Genomic DNA, 22,714 nt, shown 5'->3' with positions numbered 1-22,714 from the left:
TTTTTGGGGTTTGTTTTGTTTTGATTTTTTTTTTTTGTTTTAGTTATGGAAGAGTTTTATTCTTGAATTTAGACAGTGAGAGGAGAGGCACAAAGACCCAGCTCCTCAGGAGTGTTTCTATGCCTGACGTGTGGTGAAGCCACAGGGACCTAAACACCGCTGAGAACATTGGCGTGGGCATGGTGCAATGTGGTGTTTGCAACACCACATGAGAGGGCTAGACAGGGTACTTGGTGGAGAAACTGATATTGGAAGGCTTTTTGTAGCATCACATGGTTTATGATGTCTTTAAAAGTGAGTGAAGTGCCCAGGGAGGTGAAGATAGAGGATCTTTTTAGAAGTGCTTAGATCAGGAGTTGATCTGAAGCTCCAGGGTGCAATGTAAGGAAACATCAATAGCTTGCTCTCTCTGCTGAGTCTGTTAAGACTTCTTAATTTCAAAAGCTAACTCCTGTTTATCAAGGGATTAACAGGTTGGTGAGGTGTGGAAAAGAATCTCCTTTCTTGGGCACTTGCCTTTTTCTTTTCCATCTCTGGAGCATTTTTTCATGGCACGCAATGAAACTGCCACACGGAAGTCTTTGTGTCTGCTGGGGTGACTTTACTCTTCAGATTCTACATGTTTAAATCAATATGATATCCCTACATTTAACTGCAGTTTCAAGTACAAAGGGGATCTTCTAGTCCACACTGTGTCATTTCTGACAATAAGAAGTGAGTCACAAAAATAAAGAATTTTGTTTAGAGTGGAAACTTTACAGCTTGAAGCCAGTGAAATGCAGACAGATAAACCAGCAGCATGATTCAGGAGAAGTGCATTTGCCAGTACTGTTAGGATGCTAACATGAGTTGTGCAGAGGATTAAAAATGATCATGATAATGCAGTGGCTTTGCTGCAGGGTAGCAGTGACTCTGATGGAATAGATCTTCTAGGAGAAAAAAATTGCAATTTGTGTGTCAGATGGGTTTGCTTTTTGTTTCTGAGTAGAAATGTGGATGTCTCAGTTCCATTCTGTAATTCACTTATTGAGTCTCAAGATGGTATTGAATTAAAGATGTTTCTTTCAAGCAAAACATGACCAAGAAAAGTGTTCTTTCAATGCAAGGAGTCATACTCCTGTGGTGTTGTGCCACAGTTAATACAGCTCAATATGGGAAAGAAAGTTGGCATCCTGCTTTCCCTAGGAAAAAAATGGCAGTTTCCTGCTTGTGTTTACTCCTGCTCAAAGTTTTGAAAATAAAAATAAACAACTTTGCAAAGCTGTTCCTAATGTGTTGTGAACACCCTAGTAAAAATAGAAATCAATTAAAACAGACCAAGCATAAGACTTGTAAAGCTTTGGAGACCTTGGAGTCACTTTGCCTGACAGCAGCGCTCGGTGCTGAGCCAGCCTGCTGGCATCTCACACCAAAGCCTGAGTACCCTTTGAAGAGCTGTAATTCTTCACAGCACAGTTTCCTAAACTAGATCTGGGCAAGGACCAGGAGGAATTAAGACGTGGTTTCTTAACTTTGTGACCCTCAAATCAGGATATCCATGAAGTGCTTTCTGGTTTAAAAAAAATACCAGAGAAAAGCCACTGGGGAACTGAGGTGTCTCAGTGTGCTCATTGTGTCATCATCCAAGCAACACTCATGGAAGTCATCACAGGCTCCTGCTAGGCAGGGAGAAATTGTTGACATTATAAAAACAGACAAACCATCCATCCCTTTGCTGTTGTGTCCCTTGCTCCCTACTTCTGTGTGAGTAAAGGTAAACCAAGCTTAAGCAAGTGATTTTCCTTAAGGTTAAGAATTGCAGAACTGTCCCTTACCTGCCTGGGTGATTCCAGAACTCAGAGGTCAATCCTGCTTCTGCCTAGCTGCTTCCCTGGCTGCAGGATGTTCAGGAGCCATCACCTTGCAGCCCACACAACAGCCAGGGGCCTCATCCAGCTTCCCCTACCCACCCTCTGCAGAGAAGTGCATTGTGAACAGAAAGCAGATGTATTGCAGACAGTAGTGATAGATAGTGGTTAGCGTGGTAGGTTCTGCTGAGGATTCTTCTGTCTTTCTGACTTTGGTTTGTGTGGGTTTTAAATTTTATTTAATTTCCCCATATATGTGTGAAGTTTTCCTGCATGTTAATGAGAGTTGTGTTTGCCAACTGAGGGAGGAGCAACCCTCCCCTAGCCCCCAGCTGCTGCAATTCACAGATGGATTCATACAATTGCTGTGTCACAGAAGTGTTTGCAAGTAACCTGGCAAGGTAGTTTTTACTTTCTTATCACGCAGTGCAATTTCTGCATCTTGAGTTTGACGGACACCTCAGGAGAGTGCAAAATGAAACTGATAAACCTGTTTTCTTCCTCCCCTGCTGCACACTCCATTTTTGTACTCCTCTTCCCACCGTCTCTGCAGTGCATCAACCTCAAAATCCGGCTCTCTGCATGGCTCTTTCTCACTTTGTTGCCAAACAAATTATTTAGGAATTAAATATGATTCACCTTGTGTTTTCCTTCCTGTACCATTTAGAAACAAATGATTTGCAAACTAGATTACAGAAAATAAATACATAAATAAATGCCCTGGAGTTAGTAAAATATAATACTGAACAATTTCTGATGCTGTATTTCTACCCAGGGAGATTAAACACCTCACCACTTTCCTTATTACAAATTCTTTCTTGGTGTTCTGGATTGTAAATTGAATGGTATTTTATTTTTTTTCCTGAAGTATAGTTTCACTAAAAATTGTAATTGCCTTTTTACAAATGTAAGCAGAATTGGCATTTTGTTACAATTATGGGAGGTGACAAAGCTGAGGTGATTTCCCCATGCTCTCAGATATTGCAGAGAAATTTCTTATTTCTTAAAATCATAATTTTTCAAGAGAGTAGTAAGGTGTCATCCTGGTATGGCTTGACAACATCACCTTTTGCAATGCTTTCCACATGGGTATGAGCTGCTTCAAGGCTTGTGTGTGCGTTATGGCTTGGTTTAGAGTGAGCCAGGCTGTCAGAGCACTATAGTGGAAAAGCTGGAGCCAAGCAAGTGCTGTGGCATACAGAGGTCCTGGGATCACTGATACAATCTGTGGCATTTGGGCTTGCCAAGCCTTTTTACATTCAGTGATAACACAGACTCATGGAATAAAATTCCAAGTGTCAACCCAAGTTTTCCTGGTGCTGTGACAGATATGTCACCCTGGGAGATGATTTGGTTCTCTCTTAGTGGATGAATGTGTGTGCTTGTATCAATCACTGAAATAAAATCAAAGAAATGCTGTTTATTTTGTGGTCTTTGTCACCATTGGGAATGGATCTTTAAGTATGACTTCAATTACAGTAGCAGCTAAGGGTCCCTGTGAGGTTTTTCAGTCCCACTGTGCCAGGTGCTAGAAGACTTCCAGGATACAGCAGATGAGTGAATCAAACTGATGGTGAGATGGTGAAGGAGATGAATAAAATTGCATTAAATCCAGACCATCACAGTTCTTGGCTAAAAATATCTCTAATCATGTATGTCCTGTGTCATACACACACACAGCACTGCCATCTCCTTTCTCCGGGGTGTGAGTCAGGAGATAGCCATGGTCTTGGCTGGAGCCATGCTTAGTGCAACAGGTCCAGCTGGTGTTTGTAGCTTGAATTTTGGTCACCTCAGGACTAGCGTGCTGGCAGGATTTCAGAGTCTACTTTCCCAATTTATAAATTGTTTTGGAAATTCCACATAGCCGCTTTGCCCAAAGCGTAATTTGGAAGTGTTTCAAATGGCAATACTGTTTATTTATGTTCTAAGGGGATGGGAGGATGTTTTAGTGGTTACTCTGTTTGACTACAAAAGTCATGTGAGATGCCAGTTCAAAATATAGAGATACTAAATTAATCTTTTAGTGTTGCTAGGTCTGGAGGGGATCCAAAACTGCTTCATCATAATGCTCATGAAAATGATGGGAAGTGATTAGATATCCATTTCTGCAGTACAGTACAGCTAAGAATCACAGCTATTACTGTATTTAGATACTTTCCCAGTGTTGTTTTTTTTTTTTTAACAGAAGTGGAACTGTTTCATTTGTGGCTGACAGTGGTTGGCTTTGCTTCAGTTGAGCCAGTGATCTGTGTCAGTCAATGCCTTCTGCTCTAAACTTGTGGAAGACCCATCATCTGTTAGAGCTAACAGATAGGTGCAAGGGGCAGATGGCATTTGTTTTCTGCTATTGGCTTTGTAATAGAAACATGTAAGACTGAAAGCTCTATCAAAGCATAAAACATTCATGGTTTGGTTTTACAAGAAGCTGAGTGTTATGCATACAGTGGTTTCCTTGCTCACTCTCAAATACACCATTAATACCCAACCTCAAAGCATTTGCATATGTGCACTTGGCAGAGAATTGTGAGTGGAGATGGAGCTACAGGGCCAAAAAAGGAGAGGCTTTGGGGCATTCAGAAGAGTCTCCCAGAAATGCACGGCAGGATAGTGTATTGCATTGCGTGCAGGGAAAAAAGTTGTTTTCTCAGAGTGCTGGGGAGTAGATAACAACGATGTTAATGGTTATTATGTCATAGCTTCCTATTAGTAAATGCATTATCAGCAGGAGATGAGGGAAGACATAACTAACTTATCACCACTGCAACAGGCAGGACTGCTGCTTTTATCCTTCTGACTGCCTGTGTTGGGGTTTTGCAGGAAAGCCTACATGCATGCCATGCCTCATTGGTGAAAGCAGACCAATGTTTTATTCCTCTGACTCTAAAGTACTACCTTTAGCATCTGAACAGCTGAGTTTACTGTAGCTTCAGTCTGAGGCTCTCAGAGTCTATCTGCAAACCGATTGGTATTCAGCATCACGCTTCAGCCAGAGCACAGCTCAGGAGAGTCTGCAGCAGCAGGAAGGGAGGGATGTGAGTGGGGAGAAGAAAAGGAAAGAAAAATTTAAAAAATACAACCAACTAACAACAATAAAAATATCAAACAAAAGCAACTCAGCTTGAATTCAGAGATGACAAGGATGCTTATTATTGTTTGTCTGTGTTATGATGCTACTTAAGTTCTTTAGTGACTGAGGTTGCCACTGTGCCAGGCAGGGTACCAAAAATTATTCCTATCCACAAAACCCCTCCACCCTAAATTTTAAGGCAGTAGAGCAGTAGAGGATCCAGACAAATGGAGGAGTACAATGAGACAGTAAGGCAGTGTTGATCAGCAGTATAACCAGGAGTCTCAGCAAACCTCCTGCTGTAAACACCACAATGCATCTGGTTTACTGATGTTGTCACTGCTCTTCCTTTTTGTTTGCAACACAAGGTTAATGATCTAACTGCGTGGGTTACTCTGTATCTAATTTGTTGTACTGTTTAGCAGTTATAATCTGCAGCAATTTCATATTGCAAAGAACTAATTAACAGGAAGATTACTTTTCCACTGAACATCGTAGGTGTTTTTGCCAGAGATAACAGCTTTCCCATAACTTAATTCCTCAGCAATGTTTTTAATGTGGGTTGTGTTCTGAAATTGGTGAGCTGACTTGCTAGAGACACTGCATTTGCTGTTACGTCATGAGGCAAAAAGTTTTAATTCAGAGCAAGGAAGCCTGAGGTGAAGGCAGGATCCATACTCCTCAATTAGCTGTGTGTCAACAAGCTTGCTGAAAGGATTTTCATGTCCCTTGTTTATCAGTGTAGTATTTCAGGTTATTGAGTTAAAATTTGGAAGCAAACAGGAATGGCAGGTATGGAAACCATACAAAACAAATGCCATAAACCTCATCCTGCTACCTCTGAGCTAATAAAACATCCTGAATCTGCTTTTGTTTCATGCCATGGATTTTTGGGGGTTTCAGGTTTGTTTTTTTATTTTTTTTCTTTCCTTTTCTTTCTAAAGTACACTGGGGGAATTGAGAGCAGAGTTCACTCTCCTGTCTGTACCCATGGCCCAGTGTCACCTGTTTCAGCAGGGGCCCTCACACATGGCACAGCTCTGGGGAATGTGTGTGTGCCAGTATAACACCCCTAAGTTTTGTTGTTATTGCATGAAAGTGGCAACTCCTTGTTGAAATAGACTAAGAGGCCCACTGTGATCATCCTGATATTGATTCTTCAGAGAACTCGATCTAGGATATATATTGTTTGTTAAATAACAAACAATTAAAGAAGACCAAACCAAACAACAAAAAAATCCACAACCAAACCACCTGTGCTTGATGAATTTGGGCTTTAGTAACTTGTTAAATTATTGTAATACAGGCACTGTGCTGGCAGAATTTTGACACATTTCAAATAATCCTGCCAAACAGAATTTTGTTGACAGTGTCTTGGCTTAGAGCATATCCAGCGTCCATCCATAACATGTCAGTACAGTGATTCCTTTGCAGGCAGGAAAATATGTCATCACAGATCTTTTTGGGTCTTGAAATGCTGTAGATGTCTGGATTTATGGCTTCAAAGTCAACTTCACAGGTGGATGCTCTTATTTTTCAATCATAAATTAAGATGAAGGTGATAACATTTACAGTTTTCAGTATGTGGCATCAGTGAAGTGTGCTTATCTCAAAACCTGTAGTAACATCTGTTTTACTTTTCCAACCAAAAACCAATTGAGATTTTAGAGAAAGAAGAGTGGAAAATGAACAGCAAAGGAAACTTAGGAGAGAAAACAGACTGAGGGGCTTTAGCTTGCTTTCAGAGGTTGTGCAGGGGTTGTGTTATTCATGAGAAGCCGAGAGCAGGTGACTCCTACCCATGAGTGACTTTGGTTTACTGTTTCCTTTTATATTGTTTTCACTAGAATCATTTGGTCAGAGCAGACACAGTGCATGCTTGATTTATTTCCATTTGTGCACTAGACCCAGATTTCAGTGTTAAAACCAAAGCAGTATCTTCAGGATTGGCAGCCATGGTTCATTAAGGGTATCTGCTGCTGGTTGGTTTAGATCTCTGTGTTTACAGGGGCAAGCTGGGATCTTTCAGGCATAGGCAAATTATAGCTTTGTACTGTGTGTTGGGAACAAACTCTTTGAGGTGCCACTTCAAGAGCTTTATTTATGCGCTTGAATCTGTACCTGCCTAGGGCTTAATTAAACACCTTCCTGGCTTTGGTCCCAAGAACAGAGGCTTTCCTGAGCAATGTGAATAGGCAGCTTACATCTGCTTGTGGGAAGTCCTGCTGAAGGGTGGGAGTTTGTTGCCAAGGGCATAGAGTATCATGAACCAGTGGTGAGGCTGTAATCTCCTGGATGTAAAAGTTGGTCACAGTGACAGAGGAACATCTCTCTCAAATTAACAGAAATGCAGATAGGGAAGAGCTGAGGCGGCAGTGCTGCTGTGTGTATGGTACAAGGTGAGTGCAGCTCTTTTACTGTGACTCCCATAGAAGGAGACTTCAAATGACAGAGAGGAACAAAAAAGCTGCATTCCAAACCTGTGCTGAATAAAGCTTACCTTTCTTTGAAATGCCGTTTATCTCTTCAGGCTTTTTTTTTTTTTTTTTTTTTTTTTTTCCTAGGGGAAATTTCCTGATGGAATTTTGGAAAGAAAGTGAAAACTTCACTTTCTGCTTTCTTGGAATGTATTAAATCCCAGAGTTTTGTTTATGTTTTACTCTTCTTGGTGCACTAGAAATTCCCAGGGGTTTTGGTTGTGATTTTGCTCAGATATTGAATGGGTGACTGAAGAATGAAACTAATGGTATTATGGTGTGATAATGGATACAGTGGAAGTATTGATGTCCTGAAAGCTTAAGCATTTCTGTCTCCCTGGGACTCATGGACAAGGAAACCTCACTTAATTCAAGGTTTTATTATTTTTTTTTTAGCTGCATCTGGCCTTGTAGATCTAAATCAAGTCCTTCAACTCTTTTTTTTTTTTTTTTTTTTCCCCCAATTTTAGAACCCCTGACCATTCAGGATGGGAGAGGGCTGTTAGAATGTTTTCAGGAATGTTTCCATCAGTCCTGTAGCACTGCCTGTGTCTTACCTCTGTCCTTAGACTGTTACAGCTTGGCTGAGTTTCTCAGCTACTTCTCCCCAGTCATCTCTCTAGGTCCCACTGTGCCCTGTTGTGAAAAGAAGAATGCTTCTGCCACTGATTTGGAAGCCCTGGATTCTTTTCCTGGCTGTATTTCTCAATTTGTATGTGACCCTGGGAAAGTCACAGACACTCTTTGGAGCCTGTTGCATCACTTGAAAAACGGGAATTGTAACAGTTTCCTGAAAAAGGTGTTAGAAGAGTAAATTAATTAAAGTTTTTATTCATGCTTAGGGTGAGGATGCTATAGAAATGCAGAAATTTGTATTTTTTTGTTTGCTTTTGGTAAAACTGAATTTCTCAAGGCTCCTGACCTACTTTTCAGATGTTTCTCTAGTAAGAACAATAAACTATACATTTGTTCTTCCCAAACAGAAAGCCAAGTTCAAGTGAGAAGGCAAGGACGGGAGGGTGTGCTAACCTCTACCCCTCTTTGCCGTCATATCTTTTCCAGAACTAGAATATCAAAATACAGATGCTACCTGAGAGGTTTAATGCCTCAAACTTGTCTTTCTGTTGCAGAATTATAGCCTTTGTAATGCATAGATCCCCAAACAGAAAGAGTGTCAACATTATCTTTTTTGGTAAAATAGATCTATGACATGGAAAAGCTGAAAAGTATTTTCCAGCATTTTTTGAAATCAAAACTCTGAGGTTTGCCTGACCTCTCTGTTCAGCTCATGTTGCTATGTGTAAAGAAAGGTGAAACAAACTCTCTGGATCACAGAAAAACTTAGTCTGTTATAAAGATTTTTTATTTTCCTGAAAAAAAAAATAAAAACAAATCCAGAAGAATCTTTTAAGGAAGTACTGGTCTTAGACTCACCATCCCTCATAACAAGGGAAACGAGGCAAAAATTCTAAACCAGTGAGGGTGACAAGGAGGAGGAGCAGCAGAGTTGTTCTGGCTGTGAGGCCAGATCACTTGAGTGAATTCAGTCTTCCAGGAAAGTGAAGTGCACTGATACTTCACGCAGCTCTTGGGGATGCTTCACTGCATGCATGAAATCACCTTTAATGCTCAGCGCTAAGGGGAATCCAACAAAAAAGCATGAAAGAGATAAAGAGCAATAAATATTTAAGGTCTTGTGAATGCGAACACAGCACTTCATAAAAACCTGCCTGGAGAGCAGGGGTGCTGTATGCATCCTAGACAGAACATATGGTACAACCACAGAGAAGTCAAAGCTAATCAGTGAATAGTGATGGAGCTTTCAATCTAAAGTTATATGGATGTGATTAAATTTAATGTATGTACTAGATGTGAATCCTGTCTTCACATCCTTAGACCTGCCAACCTTGATATGTGTGCAAGGTGGCCTGAGGAGATGTGATGTTTTCTGGGAAGACAGAGAAGTTCACTGTGGGAATATCTTTATTGATTTGTGTCTCTGTACATGTCCCTGTGAATTATTTATCTTCTCTAGCATTTTATTACAGGAGTCTCTTGAAAGTTACTGTAAAGCTCTTTATTCTCAGCCTTAATGAGGATTGGTAGGAAATTGGTTTTAATAAGTGAGTTTGTATGAGTGCTGGTGTGGGCATCTGGTGTTCCTATGTGAGGAGGCAGTGGGAGGTGTGGGTTACACTACTGAGCATCCTATGGATGCATTGCATTTGTTCATTATATAATCTGACTGGGAATCAATTCCATTAATACACGATTCATTATAATGGCACAAATTGTGTTGGGATGACAGGCTTCACCTGCCATGGTTGCAAGGGGCATGATGTGGTTCTGCAGAAATACACTGCTGTTTGGATTCTGCTGTTTGTTTCCTTGTGTAAGAGCCTTTTCTAAATGTTTGCTCTCCTTTGATGTTTCTAGGAGCTGGTGGGGAGTAATCCTCCGCAAAGAAACTGGAAAGGAATTGCAATTGCCTTACTTGTTATTCTCGTTATCTGCTCCCTGATTGTCACCTCGGTTATACTCCTGACACCAGGTATTTATAACCTTTAACTCACTTCCATTTTGGTTTCCTTCTGTAATTTTACACTTTCAAGGGGAAAGGGATTGCAAACTGACTGCAAAGTCAACATCAAAGGAATAATCCTTCTGGTTCTTTATCTTGATGTGAGGCTGAGTTCAAGGCCATTCTTAGGTAGAATGTTTGAGAGTTGTACATTTCAATTCAAAGATCAGGGCTGCTGAGCTGAAGATAGAAGCCTGAAACTTGGTTATCTAAAGAGATCAGGAGTGTCACTTTAGACCTGCCAGGGCACATCACAGAGACATCTGCACAGGCCAGTCAGGACACAGGACTTCCTGAAGTTCATGCCCACATGGAGCAGCAGCAGCTGCCAGCTGGGTGGCATATAATAGAACATCTAAAAGAGCATCAGATGCCCATGCTTGGGCACCTAATTCCCATCCCATTCAACTAGACTGATTTTTAGATCAGATCATAGTGTTACAGCTTTACAAAGCAATTCCAGATAACCATGTGCCAGATAGCATCTAAGCACAGCAAGTAATTAGTAAATTCCCAATGAGGGGTTCTTGCAGTTAATCCCCTTACCAAGTTTCAATAAAGTTCTGTGCATGTAACCTCTGTAAATTACTTCTCTTACAGTAGCTTCTGAGATTGTAGGCTTGAATTTTAATGTGGTGTCATTATGGTTATTGATTATTACATATTTATGTAGCCCTGTAAATTTCCATGCCTACTTACAGAGCAGCAATAAGGTGCTTCTGTGGCTCTGAGGAGATTGTGATCTGCATACAAAAAGACAAACAAATGAGAGACAAGACACAGAAAAGATAATTCAGTGTCAGAAAGAGTGAGGAGCTACACAATGCAGGAAGAGGCAGAAGGTCCTCTGCAGCAGGACATAGAAGAAAAGAAAAGAAAAGGGGATCCTTTTTGAATGAGTACATGTGAGTTGTTCCTGGGGGTAGCAGGATAGAGAGCACAGAGATGAGGAGAGGAATGGAGGCCAGGGAGAATAGAAAACATAGAAAATACAATACAACAAGACAGTGAAGTGGAAAGACAAGATGGAAACTGTGTGGCAGAAATTTCTACCTTGTAGCCTGTGAGCAGTTCAGATGTGGACCATCTTCCCTGACAAAACTTTAATCCCCCAGTTCTCTGAATGGTAGACTGGAGACAGGGATATGTCAAGAAATGCAAGAGGTCATGGAGTTAATGTCAAAGTGAGTGAAACAATCATATTTTCCTTTGGGTTATTTATCATCATGCCATATTCAGTTTATTTCATGCTATCCTGAAGTTTTCAAAGTAAATGTAAACAACACCTGGTCTTACCAGAGTAATTAAGTAATTAAATTAATTAAGGTTAAGCTTAAGGATAATTTTCAAACATTTATTTTGATAAGGCTCAGATTTAACACCTTTAGACAGTGCATTTCTACTCTAGGATATTTTGGGACAAAGTCTGTGGGATGTGCTGACATCAGGCACTATATATTTGCAGTGAAAATTATCCCTTATCCATTAGGTATGGAAATGCCAGCAAAAAAAAGCAGGATTCCATATAGATGAATACGTGGGGAGAAGTATAAACATACTTGTAAAGTCCTAAATACAGCTGAAGTCACAAGTCTTTCCTTTTACAAGACCATCTGAAAAAAGGGTTTATTTATAGGGATAGTGAGAATGATATCTGGTCAGGATTTAGCAGCTGTGGCTTCAATTCTGGGCCTAAATGTAGACCTCATGTAGGACTTCTGAATCTTGATCCCACTTCTCCATAGAGAAAGTCACACCTAAAATCCCTTAATGAAAATTATGACTATAGATACTGCAGTGATGTTGTCCAGGTAGGTGCCCAGACAGAAAAACTGTATGGAGCATGGAGAATCTATAGTTAATATTCTCTAATTTAGGAAAACACAAGTAAATATAGGGGATTATGATGCCTTTCTCTTTTAGGTAGTATGAAGTGGGAATGTGAAATGCCCACATCCAATTATAAGTAAAATTCCCAAGTGTATCTGTGTGTTTATGTTTGTATATGTATGCAGAAAGCCATTCTCTGGTTGGGACGTGTGTGCACACAAGTGTGAACACAAAAATCATACAGTTATTGGCCTGCACTTAGCACCAACACCACATAGCAGTGTTGAGAGAGTCTCTGGGCTTAAAACATAGAAATAGGTAAAGTCACTTCCTGTGCTAAAATTTTCGTTCATGTGTTTTGAGATTTCCAATTGCTTGATTTGCTGGTAAACTGGGATTGTTGTTTGGTCTGGTTTGGTTTGGGGTCTTTTTGTTTGGTTTGGTTTGGGTTTTGTTTGTTTGTTTGTTTGTTTGAATTCTGCTGATGTTTCAGAACTGTGTCTTACATACAAATACAAACACTCTGAGCTCAGTGATGCTACTGTTTTTATTATGGATTCAGACTGCATCATGGTGAGACTCTGCCAAGGGTAAAATCAGATAGCTTGGGTTGCTGCTGTGGCTTGGCAGCAGCTAAGTCTTCTCTTGGGCCACTGGCCCTGGAGCTCATTACAAGGATTCACTATGTCAAAGGGTAGCAGGAGGCTCATTTCACAGACATTTCCCACCAGCCAGTGCTAAGTGAGACATTGAGACTGGCTTGACAAATTTAGAAAGTGCTACATTGATAGTTCTGACTGGGGATAGCACTTCCCAGTAAGGCAGGAGTGGTGAAGATGGAGGAGCCTGTCCAAAATGAGAAGCAGAGCCTGCGTTTTCCTGCCATAAAATAGTTCACTGGAAAGAGAAACATTTATGTGTTGGTAGCCAAAACTAAAAAGAAGTGACAGATTTTTGAACAAGAATCAAGGAAGGGGCAAGAGAGCAGTGAAGGAAGGAGGCAAAGCAATTTTGTGGATGTTCTTGGGAAGCTGCTGCCAAATCTGAGAGTGGCATCATAAGCAAAACAAACCCCATCTTTCCTGAAAGTGTGTCTAGTGGGTGATGCAGTCTGGCATGGACAGAGCACAATGCTTCTGAATACTTCAAGTGTTTTTAAATCTTCCTTCTAATGATAACACTGGAGTCCAGCCTGACTCTCTCACACTACTACAAAAGACCTCTTACATTTTACCTCTGAGTTCCTTGCTCTTTCCTGTCTGTATTGACCTTTTTTTGACTGGGAAACCATTTGTATCTAAGTATTTTGCTGCTGGTTTGAAGGCCTGTTTTGCAGTGCAATACCAAGGCATCCAATGTGGAGATGCTTAAAATCCAGTGCTGAACATCATGGGATGCCTACAGAGAGTACTTTGGGACATATATAGGACAGGGTGCAGTGTGCAGTCTTGTAGTTCACATTCAGACAAAAATAAGTGGTTCACTGGACCCATAACTTGTATCATGATGATGACGTTTCTCAATAATTTGAAAATTGGGGTAGTGTCCTGGGTGGCCTCCTGCAAAACCAAGAGTGGTAGAGTGGGGAATGGCAAAGATTTGCTTTGCAAAACATACAGTGATTAAAGTATTTAATTATTGAGAAAAAAAGGGGATTTATATACCTCTTCAAGATTCTTTTGCAAAACAACCCAAACCTTTAAAGAAGGCTTTAATGCTGGATTCAGTTGCAGAAAGGCTAAAATTCTGGTCTGGGTTTCTCAGAGGCAGGTCACTCACCCAGCTTTAGGATCAGCTCACGAACTGGGAACAGGGTCCTTTACATTCCATAGACATTGTAATTACAGTAGTAGTGCTTTGTTGTTAGCCTAATGCTTAGCTCTTATTTTGTCAAACCCTCACAAAATTTCAGCATTTCTGTGCTTTGTATGTCCCTTGGTATTCTAGAACAACATTCTCAAAAGAAGCAGTAACTGGTGAAAGTTTGCATTGAATTACAACATAGTAGCACACCACATACACACAGCTTCCTACTCAGAGGGATTCTGGTTTCGTGTGTGTGTGAGTCCTGCTGTTCCACCCACCTCTGAAAGACTTGAAGCCATTGCCACCAATGATAAAAGCGTGGGACTGAGGCTTTCCTAACTAGTGGTTGCTCACTTGTTGCAGCATATGGCACCTGGATGGACCCACTATAGCAGTGGGTTTTGTGTATTTGTGTAAAGGCAGGCAAAAGCTTAGAGATACCAATGAGGTATCACAGCTGAGGAGAGGGTGCAATCCTATGGAAATTGTGGTTAATAAAAACAACAACCAAACCTCCCCAAATTCCTTTAAATGTTTTGCATAGGAAAAGCTTAGTTTCTAGCCCCTCCTTGTTCGGAAATGGGGGACAAACAAGGACTTCTTGCACATTTGTTCCTGATACTTAAAGCTTTCTGGAGTGGCACATTAAGTTTGTCCCTTTCAAATCTGACCTTTAGCTCAGCATTAAAATGCTTACAGAAGTGTGATGGTTTGAAACTGTCTTTTTAATTTTTCCTTGCAAAATTCAGAACAGAGAAAGTGAAAGAATGTAAATAAGTCACTATTGGGTGTAAGAAAGCAAAATAACGATTGTTCTAAACACTTCCATTGGATAGATAGAAATGTTTAAGAACTATTACCCAAAACAAAGTAGGCACTCTGCACATTCTGCGTTCGGCAGTGGGGGCAGTTGCTGGGCTGTCTGGCTGCTGTTTCTTCTTCTCTTCTGGCTGAAGATAACACACACTGACCTTGGCAGCTAAGTTAACAACTTTCTGCTTAACTAACTCTGCTTCTCTGTCCAGGAGGGTCTGGGGGGAAGCTCCTGGGAGAGAGAGGCCCCTTTGGGAGGGTCCCCTTGGGGGGAAGCAAAGGGAGATCGGTTGTGCTTTTCTGTTGATTGTATATATTTGTGAATGTTGTGAATTTTGTATATTTGTACATATTCATTGCATTTCATTGTAGATTTTAGACTTTGCTTGTAAATACAGCTTTTCATTTGCTTCCAGACTGAGCTAGCCTGGTTATTGTCGGTGGGGGGGAATTTCAGCTCACACCGACACAAGAAGTCATAGGAGATGTTTTTCAGAGGTGGTACCAAAGTAGTCATTGCACAGCATTAATGCACAGCACCCTGTCAAACAGACAAATGCATCTTTGTGATGGTTTGAAACTAGAAAGCTTTGTATGGCTTTTGGTAGTTGGAAAGACTGAAGAAATATGTTGTGAACAGATGTGCAAGGGTGTAATGAGTTTGTTCATAATTGTTATATAGAAATGTGTATTCTATGCCATTAACAACAACAACAACAACAACAACAACAAAAAAACAAACAAAACAAGGGGGGAAAAAGATGGAATCATAGAATCAACCAGGTTGGAAGAGACCTCCAAGATCATCCAGTCCAACTGATCACCCAGCCCTATCCAATCAACTAGACCATAGCACTAAGTGCCTCATCCAGGCTCCTCTTGAACATCTCCAGGGACAGTGGCTTCACCACCTCCCTGGGCAGCCCATTCCAATGGGCAATCTCTCTCTCTGTGAAGAACTTCCTCCTAACATCCAGCCTATACCTCCCCAGGCACAACTTGAATTTTGCAGAAAGGAGAAAGGCTGCCTGTGTGCTGCATCTGGCCACTGACTTGGGTTACAGAAAGACTGCCAGGGCAAAAGAGGGATTTGGTCTGCCCAATGATTGAGCAGGGTTGGGAGCTCCTGGTATGCTGGCCACCAAGAAGTGGCCATTAACAAACACACACTCAGCCACATGCTTGTGATGCACAATAGCCCAGGCAGTGTGAGAAAAACATCTGACACTGACCTGTAGCTGAGCCACAGGGATCACGGAAAGAAAGGTGACTGAAACCTTCTACCCATCGAGCAGCCTCTGAGCATTGCTGGAGTTGATAAGAAGCTTGAAAGAAAGGATTGGTGCTGCAGAGGCAAAACAGGCAGGGAGGTCAGCTCATAGCCCTTTTCTGTTTGAATTTTTTGTTCTGTTTGTGTTTTGAAGAGCACGTTTTTAGCAGTGCAGCCCACATCTTTTTAGGTGTGCTGACTTCAAGGATGAGGTGCAGACAGATGAACCCAAAAGGTCTGACCAAGACAGAATTGTCATCATGCCTTTGATGTTGAATCAAAATAAAATGGACATGGCTTTTGCTTGATTGTTTCAGTGTGTAGCCTTAATATTTGGCTGTGGGTTTCTTGGCACTCAAATCACAGATCCTTGTGGCACTTGTGCTACTGCCATGCTGCTGAGCTGTCAGGCCCTTGGCAGCTGCTCTCTGCATCTGCTGTTGTTGGGGGACATAAGTGCAAGAAAGGTGATGGCACATGCTTGACATCTCCTTCCGTGATCCCAAGGAGGCCTCAAGGTCTCTGCAGTCAATTGTGGGCAAAACTTTTGTCCACCAGCTGGCTTAGATGCTCTAAGGCATGTTCAGGACAGGATGGGCTATCTGAGATCCCACAATTGCATTTCTTCCTCCAAAAATGTCTCCACTGAGGCCAGAAGAATGGAATGGACATCCTTAATGAGCACTCTGACTTACCTATCTGTTAGATAGGCCATCAGTAAATCTGAACTTTTTACTCAAAAATCATTGAAGTATTGATTATTTAGTTATTTGTTTCCTCCCCAGGTCTATGGCTGACATTAATGCTGTCCATGGTTCATTATAAGACCAATCCCAGATATTGCAGCCAACTGCAGGACACAGTAAGGGAATCTCAACAACATGCCTTGGGGAGGCTCCTGGACTTTCGTTCATCAGTTACTGCCTCTACCTCTTCCTCCTGTCCCTTGGGAGGAGTTTGAAATGTTGTGAAGGTTTAGAGGTGGTGTGGCTCCCAGTCCAGCTGTCTCTTTCCTGTACAGAAAGATGGAATGAGAAAGGATTCCCATCCTGTCCTTTCCAAAGTCTCCAAAACAGAGGTTTGTTTATGCCTGTGCTTATGCCCTCATGGTAGGGAAGAGGGTGTCCATATTCCTCAAAGTGGAATTTGGGAAGCAGTGACTGAAACAGTTGTAATCCCAGAACTGTATGTAGACTCCAATCTGCTCTGATCTCCCTGGGTATCCCATGATGGGGCCTTGCACCATGGTGAGAGCTCACTGGAACAGTTTTCTAGAAGTTCCACTAAATATTCCATTTTAATAAATAAAAGTATGCAAAAAAATCCTTGGCATAATACTCACACAGAGATTTGGCTGAGAGCTTGCATTAATGTGTCTTGGAAGCCACACTGAGCAGTGTGATTGAAACCTAGGTCAGACTTGGAAAAATGTGAAAATTGGTGACTGTAATTTAATTTGGTAAAAATGGTAGTTTGTAGCAAAACAGCTTTTAGTGTTTCACAGGGAATTTTCATAGGGAATTTTCAGTGGTTGCAGGTAGCTCAGGGGCTTCAATTTAGTGCAGTAAAGAAGATTTTTTTTTCCTCTGATAAATGGCTTAAAGTATGATTCAAGTGTTTTGCTTAGAGTATGATTCAACTGTTTCTAATCACCAGTGTGTTCAGTTTAAGAAGTTCAGTTCTAAATAATGCTAAAGATAGGTTAGGCTGCACGACACCAATAGACCTCAGGCATGAGAATGCTGTAGTCAGGAGAGATGCTGAAGCAGATCCCTGCTGTGGAAGATCTCAGAATGTGGCCTCACGTGTTCCTTTAAAGATCAAATGTGTTTAAAGCTAACTGAAAGGTTTCTATGCAAATATTTCCTCAGCCAAAATTGAATATTGGAAACGAATACTTCATAGAAGGTGACTGCTTATCATAACAAGAAAAAAAAACACTGCTGAGGGGAAAAAAGAAGGAATATATTCATCAAAGCTGGTGGCTTTAGTTTTTCTCTAAGTATTTAATCTTTGAGAAAATTAAAATACCTTTTCATATTGATTAACTACCCACTGTAGGTTTCTGTGATATCGTGCATATAGTGAGTATCTGTAAGGCCCAAGAATCCATAAACCTTCTGGCATAAACCTACTGTCCTTTCAATATCTGAAGGGGGCTACAAGAAAGCTGGGGAGGGACTTTTTAGGATATCAGGTAGTGACAGGACTAGGGGGAATGGAATAAAGCTGGAAGTGGGGAGATTCAGGCTGGATGTAAGGAAGAAGTTCTTCCCCATGAGAGTGGTGAGAGCCTGGAATGGGTTGTCCAGGGAGGTGGTTGAGGCCCCATCCCTGGAGGTGTTTAAGGCCAGGCTGGATGAGGCTCTGGCCAGCCTGATGTAGTGTGAGGTGTCCCTGCCCATGGCAGGGGGGTTGGAACTGGATGATTCTTGTGGTCCCTTCCAACCCTGACTGATTCTATGATTCTATAAACACTTCAGGAGCCTCTGTGGTCTGTTTCTCAGGATTGTTCCATAGCAGAGAGGTGATGACAGGCATAAGAAGGTATAATTTTGACACAGAAGATGGTAGCTGCAGCAGACTTCAAGTGGTTAAAATTAGCCCTTTGTTCCATTCAGCTGGACCCCTGCATGTTTAGTCTTGCAGACATGCCTGATGAAACAAATTTCCTTGTAACAATGGCATATATGCAGAAGGAAATCAGTTCTAGATTTTCTTTGCATCAGAAATCTGTTGGCAGCCTTTGAATCATGAGAAATGTGGAGAGTACTGTATGAAGGACAGTGGAGTAAAACCTACAACTGGGTTTTTGTGGGGAATGTGGAGTCCTGTACTCAGCCCTGGTCAGGCCACACCTTGAGTCCTGTGTCCAGTTCTGGGCTCCTCAATTCGAGAGAAATGTTGAGGTACAGGAAGGTGTCCAGAGAAGGGCAACAAAGCTGGGGAGGGGCCTGGAACACAAGCCCTATGAGGGAGAGGCTGAGGGAGCTGGGACTGTTTAGCCTGGAGAAGAGGAGGCTCAGGGGAGACCTCATTGCTGTCTACAACTACCTGAAGGGAGGTTGTAGCCAGGTGGGGGTTGGTCTCTTCTCCCAGGCAACCAGCAGCAGAACAAGAAGACACAGTCTCAAGCTGTGCCAGGGGAGGTATAGGCTGGGTGTTAGGAGGAAGTTCTTCACAGAGAGGGTGATTGCCCATTGGAATGTGCTGCCCGGGGAGGTGGTGGAGTCACCAACCCTGGAGATGTTCAAGAGGAGACTGGATGAGGCACTTGGTGCCATGGTCTAGTTGATTGCTTAGGGCTGGGTGATAGGTTGGACTGGATGATCTTGGAGGTCTCTTCCAACCTGGTTGATTCTATGATTCCATGCTACAGAGTTAGAAAGAATCAGCTAAATGAAGTACATTGTTCATGACAAGTTGATCTTTCAGCATCTTAAGCTGTCAGTCTGATTCTTCAATGCGAAAGCTATCCAGATTTCCATGCTTGCAAGTGAAGCTGTGTATCTTCACTAAAAATCAAAATTAGTGTGGGAAATAGCATGCAACACCTCAGGATTTAGGGTTATGTCTCAAAGATCTTTCCAAAATATTTCTCAAGCCAAATGTCTGATTCCTATGGAAAACTTTTATGAATTTCTGAAGTAATCTGTATGAGCCTTTAATGAGACTACCTTTCCAACTGAGGTTCTGCATGATAGTTTTAAGGAAATAAAAATATAAGCTGCAAAAACTTGGTTACTTTTATTTTTTAATTTTTTTTTTTAATTTAACCAATGATTCTAAAATAGTCTTAAGGTTAAATAGCTCTAATGATCTTCGGAATAGTCAGCATTATATAGCTCTGTGAGATTTGTAGGTGTGTTTTGATGGCTTTTAAATGCCTTTTTGATCAGGTTATCTTTGAAAATGTATGTAGTTACTGAGTCCAGGCCCAAATAACCAGGTGGTTCCTGTTTGTGAAGCACTCACTACATAGTCCATTTGTAATGGTAGCAATGGGAAGGGGCTTATGTGTGGCAGAAAGTCTTATCTGGGTTGTTTCTGAATGAGGTATGACAGGGCACTGGTCACAGCTAGTGTACTTTCAGGTGTGTTTCAAAGCTGAAGTAATGACAGCTTGGTTTTGAATGTTTTGCAGTTGAAGACAACAGCTTGTCTCAGAAGAAGAAGATAACAGTGGAAGATCTTTTCAGCAGTGATTTCAAAATTCATGACCCAGAGGCTAAGTGGATAACTGGTGAGTGAGGCATGAACATGATACAGTTCCTTTGCTTTCCTTCCCTGCTCTTTGGGCATCTCTTTTTAATTTCCATCTTTATTCCTTCTGTTCTTTATTTTGCTCCTGAAACTACAGATTCAAGGAGTGTTTGGGGCTGGAAAGGGACCTCAGGAGACCATCCTGTTCAGCTCCCTGCTCAATTAAGGACAGCTCGAGCTGGTTGCCCAGAAATTCAACCCTTAAAATCTTGTTCCAGCTTTCCTTCTAATAAATATGCAGACATCACTGCTCTGTTAGTATAATTATTTTATTTAGGGATCTCCAAGTTGTCATAGCTAGGCATTGAAAACTGCAGATTTTGCCTGAGGTTCTACCAGCATTCAGTAAGTGCAGTAGCACGTGGATAGAAGTGGTGGCTGGAGCACTGACAGTCACTATTTTATCACAAACAAAACATCAGATTTATAATCCCCTTCAAAACAATTTTTTCCACCAGAGGGATGAAGCATTACTAGTAGGCAAGCTGTGGGCCAGCAGCAGCTGGGCTGGTGCTTGCACAGAAGCTATGTGTTCTTTTTATCCTCTGCTGCCTTACTTTTTCTAGTCAAGGGAAAACCTAAATAATACTTGAATTGATACACTCTTGTGGTCTAACCCCACCCAGCCACTCACTCACTGTTCCCTGCTTGGGTGGAGTAGAGAATCAGAAGGATAAAAGTGACAACGCTCCTGTGTTCGGATAAAGACGGTTTAATGGGTAGGGCAAAGCTACACAAGCAAAAGAAAAGGCAAAATAAGGAATTAAGTCACCACCAGGTGTTCAGCCTTCTTCAGGAGAGTAGGCCTCCATCACATCTAACAGTTCCTTGGGAAGACAAGACACTGTAACATCCTTCCTTCCCTCTTCCCCCAGCTTTGTAGGCTGAGCATGATATCATATATCATATAGTATGGGATATCCCTTTGGTTAGTTGGGGTCAGCTGTCCCAGCTGTGTCCCCTGCCAAGTCTTTGTGCCCCCCAGCCTACTTGCTGGCAGGGTGATGTGAGGAGGAGAATAGCCTTGACTCTGGGTAAGTGCTGCTCAGCAGGAATGAAAACATCCCTGTGTTGTCAACACTGGATCCAGCACAAATCCAAAACACAACCCCATGCTACCCACTATGAAAAAACCCAACTCTATCCCAGCCAAAATCAGCACATGCATGTAGTGTTTGCTGGAGTAGGGCTGTTTTGGGGGAGGCAGATTACAGCTCTCACTGGAAATTGCTGCAATCTGGACAAGCTTTGGTGAAAATGAACTGATTTGTGGTATGTTGTACAAGTAGGTTCCAGTCCAGCTCCTGTATTATCACTGAAGTTACCAGTTTTCTTTTGAAATTAATGAGGAACTGGATTGAATTCTTCCTCATGTTTGGCTTTTCTTGTCTACTCTGCCTATTGGGAACAATTTTTATACCTATAATGAAGAGAGAGAAGTGTTAAAGGATAGTGCTGAATTAACATGTTCCCCAGCTGCCCTGAGCACAGCTGTCTCTGACTTCTTCCACCCATTCAGCTACAGAGGAAAGCAATTGCAGATGAAAGCACCTTCACAAACACATCTGCTGATGGGCAGGAGATCTTTCTCAGGCTGTGTACTCTGGGGGAATGGTGCTGCCCATAATCACTCTCTGGGAATAATGATAGTGGAAATATTAGCTGCACTGCACTTCAGAATTGTTTGTCTAGCATCCTTTTTTTTTAGCACTGATATCCCTAATGGCTCTGATGAAGGAAGAGATGTTTTAGTGAGACCTTTACTGCTATTTTCTTCGTTTGCTAGAGTACGAGGGAATGATAATGAAGTAAACTTTGGCATGAACAGAGAATAAAGTTTTTCTGTGGAGCTATGTATGACATCTTCCCTCTGGTGAATATAGCTTTGCATGGATGTAAGGCATATTTTCCACAAAACTGCAGTCTTCTGTGAACAAACAGTATTTCCCATGTTTTTCCAGATATGGTCATACACTGATGCCTGATACAATTTTATTAACACTCCAACCCTGACACATTTTGAACTGCCCTCCCCTGCGTTCCTCTCAGTGTATGGCACCCTGTGCCTTTCTATTAACATCCTCTTTTGTCAGCTTTCCTTTACTGCACAAGCAGGATTACACTGTCCATATGTTAAGCATGCATAGGAGCTCCAATTAGCAGCTCATTTCATACTGTATATCTGACATGTTGTATTTGGACATTTCCTCATTCATGTCTCCTCCTCCACACACTGTCTGGAGTGTCCTGTGCTGGCCTTTCATTAGCCCTCTCACAGATGACAGATGGTAACTAGGGCTTCACAACTACTAGGCTTTTTCTGTCATCCCTCTCACACAAGGTTTTAGTTCAGGTGTCTGAAAATCTCACTGGGATGCTGCACAATGTTCCTGGACAAAAAAATGGGATAAAGAGGAGTGCTGATATTTAGTGCTGAATATTAGTAGTCATCTGAGTTGTCCTAAAACTACAATTTGTAGTCATTACCTGGCCCAAGAGGTTGGTCAGGTTGTGAGTGCTGTCTCTGTGGCCCCATGGAGATGCAATCATTCCTATCTGCTGTGAATCTGACCACCCATTCAGGTTCCCTCACCCTTCAGTAGGAGCCAGCAGTGTGTGCCCCCAGCTCAGAAATCCAGTGACATGCTGGGATGGTTCAAAGAAAGTGTGGCCAGCAGATTGAGAAGATTCTGCTGCTCTACTGTGCACTGATGAGACCTCACCTGGAGTACTGTATCCAGCAATGCTTCACTGTGA

The 22,714-nt window shown here is 41.7% G+C and overlaps 1 protein-coding gene across 1 annotated transcript in view; it reads left to right on the top strand.

Moving 5' to 3' along the window:
* The window catches only part of DPP6 (dipeptidyl peptidase like 6), a 375,478-nt gene that overhangs the window by 207,792 nt on the left and 144,972 nt on the right, over nt 1-22,714 (top strand). The window contains exons 2-3 of the mRNA XM_054390267.1: nt 9,831-9,945; nt 19,839-19,937. Coding sequence (XP_054246242.1) covers nt 9,831-9,945; nt 19,839-19,937 — 214 coding nt within the window. The remainder of the gene's footprint in view (nt 1-9,830; nt 9,946-19,838; nt 19,938-22,714) is intronic.

The sequence above is a fragment of the Indicator indicator genome, chromosome 20 (assembly GCF_027791375.1).
Source record: "Indicator indicator isolate 239-I01 chromosome 20, UM_Iind_1.1, whole genome shotgun sequence".
In the NCBI taxonomy this organism is placed as follows: Eukaryota; Metazoa; Chordata; class Aves; order Piciformes; family Indicatoridae; genus Indicator; species Indicator indicator.
The sequence above is the reverse complement of the archived record's forward strand: the minus strand, read 5'-3'. Positions and strand labels throughout refer to the sequence as shown.